Source organism: Sturnus vulgaris, chromosome 1 (assembly GCF_052056855.1).
Source record: "Sturnus vulgaris isolate bStuVul1 chromosome 1, bStuVul1.hap1, whole genome shotgun sequence".
Taxonomy (NCBI): domain Eukaryota; kingdom Metazoa; phylum Chordata; class Aves; order Passeriformes; family Sturnidae; genus Sturnus; species Sturnus vulgaris.
The window spans coordinates 773,182-779,510 of record NC_142243.1 but is presented as its reverse complement, the minus strand read 5'-3'; the positions used below and the strand labels follow the sequence as shown (position 1 = coordinate 779,510).

Genomic DNA, 6,329 nt, shown 5'->3' with positions numbered 1-6,329 from the left:
GTCCCCCCGCGTCCCCTATATCCCCGTGCCTATCCCGTGTCCTTGTGCCCATGTCTCCGTGAGTGTCCCCAAGTTCCCTGGTGTCCTCATGTCCCTGTTCCGTGTCCCCCCATGTCCCTGTCCGTGTCCCCTCATATCCCTGTCCCGTGTCCCCCCATGTCCCTGTCCCGTGTCCCCTCAAGTCCCTGTCCCGTGTCCCCCCATGTCCCTGTCCCGTGTCCCCATGCCGCTCTCATCCTGTCCCCGACCCAGCCGTGTCCGTGTCCCCTCCAAGGGGGACACCCGGTACGACACGGGGGGACCCGGGGGGACACGAGGGGGACCCGGGGTCACACGGGGGGGGGGGGGCGGGCACGAGGGGGGCGGTCCCGGCGGGGCGGGGGGACCGGCGGCCACCGCGGGGGGCGGGGCGGTGGCGGCGGCGGAGCCGGTGGGGCCGGGGGAGCCCCGAGACCACGGGTACGGGCGGCACCGAGACCGGGATCGCGACCGGGATGGCGACAGGGACCGGGACCGGGATGGGGAGGGGCAGGAAGGGCGGCGGGACCGGCGGGGAGGGGCAGGATGGGAGGGCGGGGACGGGAAGGGGAGGGGGGGGCACGGAGGGGACAGTGGGGGGAACAAAAAGGGTTTGCGGGGGGGCGCACGAAGGGGGACTGAGGGGTCTGGGGCACAGCTGGGGGGACAGAGGGGTCTGGGGTGCGAAAAGGGCTTGGGGGGCGGTACGGGGGGGCCCAGAGGGGACGGAGAACGGGGGTGGGGTGGCTTGAGCTGCTGGGGGACCCGGACGGGGACACCACTCCACGGGAACCCCGCGGTTCACCCCAGAGTCCCGGGGAATCCCACGGGACCTCCTCGGATCGCTGCGAACCCTGCCTGACCCCCCTGAATCCCCCCTGGATTCCCCCCGAACCCCTGCAGACCCCCCCGGACCCCCCAGGCAGGAGAGTGGTGACCCCACCCGTGCCCTGGGTACGTGTCCGGGGGTCCCGGGGATCCCGAACCCCCGGCTCTGCAGGGGGGTCCCTAGTTCGAGTCTGGGGGGGCTCACCCCCTGTCCCACTCCCACCGCAGGTCCCCCCGTGGCCAGGACGGAGCTGGAGGAGATGGAAGCACCGGGATGCACCGGCTCAGGTGGGGACCGGGGGATTCCGGGTGGGTCTCAGGGGTCCCGGGGGGCTCGGGGCCACCCCTGAGCTGGGGAGGGACCTGTCTGTGCCTCTTTGTCTCCCCCAGCGTGGCTGGTGGTCCCCAAGGTGGAGGTGACCCCCGAAGGTGACAGGGATGACGCAGGGGACCCGAAACTCCACGACTCAGGTGAGGGACACGCTCAGGTGAGGGACATGGCAGTCACACTGGCACTGCCAGGTGTCCCCCGGGAACGCTGGGGCAACAGGGGCACTGTCACCCTGTCCTGGGGCTAGTGGCAGCGCTGGGTCCTTGGGGGATGGTCACCATGTCCCCAGGGCCAGTGGCTGTGCCAGGTCCTTGAAGTGACGGTCACCGTGTCCCTGGTGTCACTGGCCTTGATGGTCACCGTGTCCGGTGCCAGTGGCAGCTCTGCGTCCTTGGGTGACAGTCACTGTGTCCCGGTGCCGGTGGCTGTGCCAGGACACGCTGGCGTTGCCATGTCCCCTCACTGTTGTCCCTGCAGGGCAGTGGCTGGTGCGGAAGGTGAAGGTGGAGGAGGAGGACGAGGATGAGGCCGAAGCCTGGGCGGCTGCAGCTGGGACTGGGGCCGAGGCCCCGCTGGCTCCGCAGCCCCTGCCCGGCGCCATCCCCCCCGACCCCGCCGGGACCCCGGGGTGCAAAGCGGAGGAGCCGTGCCCGGAGGAGCTGGCATACGGGGTGCTGCCAACCTGGGCACCGGGGCCGCACCTGGACGGCATCGGGATGGGCTTCAGCACCGGGCTCGGGACGGGCGCGGGGATGAGCCCCGGCCCCGCGGGGTGCGGGCGCTGCTCCCAGCCCGGCCCGCGGCCCTTCTGCTGCCCGCAGTGCGGGAAGGCCTTCGGGAAGAAGGCGCACCTGACGCGGCACCTGCGGGTGCACACGGGCGAGCGGCCCTTCCCGTGCCCGCACTGCGGCCGCCGCTTCCGCCAGCGCATCCACCTGCGCTCGCACCTGCGCACGCACACGGGCGAGCGGCCCTACCCCTGCCCGCGCTGCGCCCGCCGCTTCCGCAAGAAAACGCACCTGGACCGGCACCTGCGCACGCACACCGGGGAGCGCCCGCACCCCTGCCCGCGCTGCGCCCGCCGCTTCGCGCACCGCCAGCACCTCCTGCGCCACCTGCGCCTGCACGGGGACCCGCCCCCGGGGCACGGGCAGCGCTGTGGGGACGGCGACGGGCACGGGGACCCGGCCCCGGGGCACGGACACCGCCACGGGGACAGTGACAAGCACAGGGATGGCCCTGCCGAGGAGAAGCCGCTGCCCTGCCCGGGCTGTGAGATGAACCTCAGCTGGAAGCAGAACCCGGGGCTGCACACGGGAGCGGTGCCAGCAGCTGGGAATGGACACATGGAGGAGCAGCAGGATGGGGACAGTGACAAGGACGGCCCTGCTGAGGAGAAGCTGCTCATTTGCTCCCAGTGTGGGATGAGCCTCACCTGGAAGCAGAACTCGTCACACCTGTGGCAGCATCTGGAGAGCCAAGGCCTCGGCTGTGCCCAGGACCCCCAGCACCCCCTGCAGCCCCCTCAGGACCCCCAGCACCCAGCACGGGCCGAGCGCCCCTTCCTGCAGGACCCCCAGCTGCTCTCACAGGTGCCCAGTGCCAACTGCAGCCACGGCCGTGCCCAGGACCCCCAGCACCTCCTGCAGCCCCCACAAGTGCCCGGTGCCCAGGACCACCTGCCACAGGTGCCCGGTGCCAAATGTGGCCATGGCTGTGCCCAGGACCCCCCACAGCCGCCGCAGGTGCCTCCTGCCCAGCGCCCCTTTACCTGCCCACAATGCGGGCGTGGCTTTGGGCGCAAGGCTCACCTGGCGCGGCACCTGCTGGTGCACTCGGGCACCCGGCCCCACGCCTGTGCCCGCTGCGGCCGCCGCTTCAGCTCCAAGACAAACCTGGGCCGGCACCAGGCCGTGCACACGGGGCTGCGACCCCACCGCTGCACCCGCTGCGGCCGTGGCTTCACCCGCAAAACTCACCTGGAGCGCCACGAGCGCACCCACGGCACCGGCACCGGGACGGGGACGGGAATGGGGATGGGGCCGGGCACGGCCACCACCGGCACGGGGACAGGCACAACCACCGCTGCTGCTGGCACTGGTGCTACTGGGTCCCAGCTGAGCTGGTCAGAGCCCCCCACCCTCTGTCCCTGAGCACCAGGAGGTGCCAGGGGCTCCAGCAGATGCTGGTGATGAATCCTTGGCACTGCGGTGTCAGGATGTGCTGGGACGTGCCACGGGCCCCGATGGCTGCCAGTGGTGAGTCCTGGCACTGGGGTGTGCAGGGGACCCAGTGGCTGCCAGTGCTGCATCCTTGGCACACTGGGATGCCAGTGCCTCCAGCAGTGCCGGAGGTGACCCCTCAGCACTTGAATGTGCCGGAAGGTGCCGGGAAGTGCCGGTGCCACATCCTGAGCACCGGGATGTGCCGGGGGCCCCGGCAGGGGGATCCCATAGGATCTCATAGGATCCTGGCCTGTTCTGCCAGCGACAGTGGCGCAGGAGCACACGCTGGAGCGCTGTGGCGCTGGAAAGCCTCCGGTGAGGGACACGGAGGTCGACAGGACGGGGACAAGACGGGATGTCCCGGGGGTGGCGCTGGAAGGCGCCAGTGAGGGAGACGGGGGACCCCAGGACGGAGACAGGCGCTGCCGTGGGCAGGACACCCCGGGAATGAAGCCGAACTGCCAATAAAATCGATTTCATGGAATTTTTCGGGGGGCCCGGGGCAATCTCGGGGCGGGCGGACGGGCCGGGGTCACCGGGGGGGAGCGTGGCCCGGAGAGGGGGCGTGGTCAATCGGGGGCGGGGCGTCCGCGCGTCCCAGCGGGGCGGGGCCTCGTTCCCATAGTAACAGGGGCGGGGCCTCGGGGCCGCCGGGAGCCGCCGTGCGGTGAGGAAGGGGGGGTGGGGGCGCGGGGGAAGCGGGGCTTTGGGGAATTTTGGGGGAATTTGGGGGGGCCTGGGGGCACCGGTGGGGCGGAGAGAGAGGCAGATGGGATAGAGGGGCCCAGGGGGGTCATGGGGACACCAGGGGGGGAAACAGAAGGGTCTGGGAGCAGCGGGGGAGGGATCGGGGGGGCTGTGAGGTCGGGGGATGGGTCCGGGGGCAGTGGGCGGCTCTGGGGGTGTAACTGGGGCACCGACGGGGGGAGTGGGAAGGCCTGGGGGATGGAACACGGTGGGACTGGGGAGTGTTGGGGTGGGGGGACTCCCCAAGGGCTCTGGAGCTGTCCCTGTGCCCCAGGTTCCCCCCAGATATGCCCCATGCGTGTCCCCTGGCCCCACCAATGGCCTTTGGGTCCCACACGTGTCCCCACACCACCAAGACCACCCCAGGTCACCCCATAGCCTCCGTGTCTATCCAGAGACATTCCCCAGTGCCACCCGCACGCCCTTTCCCTGCTCAGGGCCCCCACAGGGATGGAGGAGCGTGGGGAGGAGTAGGTGATGCCCCCAGATGTGCCCCATGTGTGTTCCTATGCCCCCTCACACACCAGACGTGTCCCCACGCCCTAGGGCACCCCACAGCCTGTTCTGGAGGTTCCCTGTGCCACCCCAGCCCCCTTGTCCCCCCAGGACTTCCCCGCAGAGATGGAGGGGCGCGGGCAGGAGGCGCCGGAGCCGGAGGTGTCGGACCCATCAGAGGAGGAGGAGGAGGAAGAAGAGGAGGACGAAGGCTCCGGGGTGCGGGTGACGCCGGCGCTGCTGAAGGCCACGACGGGCGAGTTCTCGCTGGAGTCCATCCTGCTGCTGCGGCTGCGCGGCCGCGGCATCGCCCACCTGGGCTGCCTGGCCGACTGCTCCAACCTCGAGTGGCTGGACCTGTCCGGCAACGCCATCGCGGGGCTGGCGCCGCTGGCCACGCTGCGCGCCCTGGCCGTGCTCAACCTGGCCGGCAACCGCGTGGCCAGCGTGGAGCCGCTGCGGGGCTGCCGCAGCCTGCGCCAGCTCAACCTGGCCGGGAACCGCCTGCGCAGCCTGCGCCAGCTGCGCTGCCTGCAGGGCCTGCGGCACCTGGAGAGCCTGCGGCTGCGGGACCCGCTGGGCAACCTGGGCAACCCGCTGTGCGCCACCCCCGCCTACCGCGCCGCGCTGGCCGCCATGCTGCCCGGCCTCAAGGCCATCGACGGGCAGCGCGTGGCCGGGCGCGGCAGCGAGCTCTTCCGCCTGTGCCGCGAGCTGGACGCGGCCCTGGACGGCGACGCCGCGCCCGCCGCGCCCCCGCAGCCGCCGCAGCCCTGGGTGCAGGCCGGCTTCTGGGAGGCGCGGCCCGCGCGCCGCAGCGCCGTGCTGGAGGAGGCCACGCGGCAGCTGGGCCAGGCCCTGCGCGAGTGCCGCGAGCTCGGCCGCCGCGCCGACGACTCCATCGCCCAGGCCCAGCGCGCGCTCGGCCGGCGCCACCACGGCAACTTCGGCTTCTGAGCGCCAGGACGGAGCTGCCCCGGAGGAGGCCCGGCCTGGAGCCTGCGCTGTTGGAGGCCAAAGATGGGACTGGAGAACCCCCAAAGCCGACACGGCCCAAAGGCACTGTCACCTGAGCCGCAGCACCCCAAAAACGGGGCCAGGAGAATCCCCAGAGCCACAGCAGCCTGAGCTGTGGGACCCCGAAACCAGGGCAGGGATACCCCCAGAGCCATCACGAGTCCAGCTCCTTCATCTTCTGAACTGCGAGACCCCAAAAACAGGTCTAGGAGACCCTCAGTGCCACCCCTGCCCAACTTCATTTTCTTAGCCAAAGATCCCAAAAATGGATCCAGGAAATGGCCCAGAGCCCACACCGTCACCGCGAGACCCCCAGAGCCACCACAAGCCTGTCTCCTCTATCTTCTGAGCTGTGGGACCCCCACACTGGAGCTAGGATACCCCCAGAGCCACCAGAGCCCACAGCAGGATCATGGGACCTCCCCAGTGTCACCACAGGATCCCCAGGGAACACCAGAGCAGCCGCGGGGAGCCCGGCCCCGGCTGTGGGACATCTCGGGGACAGGGGGACACGGTGGCACCGTGCATTAAACATGTCCCACCCTCTGGTGTCCCTCTGTCCTGTCCCTCAGGGGTCTCCAGTGCTCAGCCTGCACCCGTCACGTCCCTGTCTGTCACCCCTGGGGACAGCAGGTGACACACGAGTGGGTGACACGGGTGATGGCAAT

The 6,329-nt window shown here is 70.9% G+C and overlaps 2 protein-coding genes across 2 annotated transcripts; both read left to right on the top strand.

Annotated features, from left to right (window-relative positions):
• The first annotated feature begins 202 nt into the window (after positions 1 to 202).
• Positions 203 to 3,872, top strand: ZNF467 (zinc finger protein 467). The gene is made up of 5 exons (XM_088154781.1): positions 203 to 497; positions 772 to 972; positions 1,075 to 1,134; positions 1,237 to 1,317; positions 1,655 to 3,872. Exons 1-5 carry the CDS (start codon positions 203 to 205, stop codon positions 3,328 to 3,330), a joined length of 2,313 nt encoding a protein of 770 aa, XP_088010907.1. The 3' UTR covers positions 3,331 to 3,872.
• A 144-nt stretch (positions 3,873 to 4,016) lies between these two features.
• On the top strand, positions 4,017 to 6,207 carry LRRC61 (leucine rich repeat containing 61). Its single transcript, XM_014890397.2, has 2 exons — positions 4,017 to 4,069; positions 4,756 to 6,207. The coding sequence occupies exon 2, from the start codon at positions 4,771 to 4,773 to the stop codon at positions 5,599 to 5,601; it is 831 nt and encodes a 276-aa protein (XP_014745883.1). The 5' UTR covers positions 4,017 to 4,069; positions 4,756 to 4,770; the 3' UTR covers positions 5,602 to 6,207.
• Positions 6,208 to 6,329: the final 122 nt, after the last annotated feature.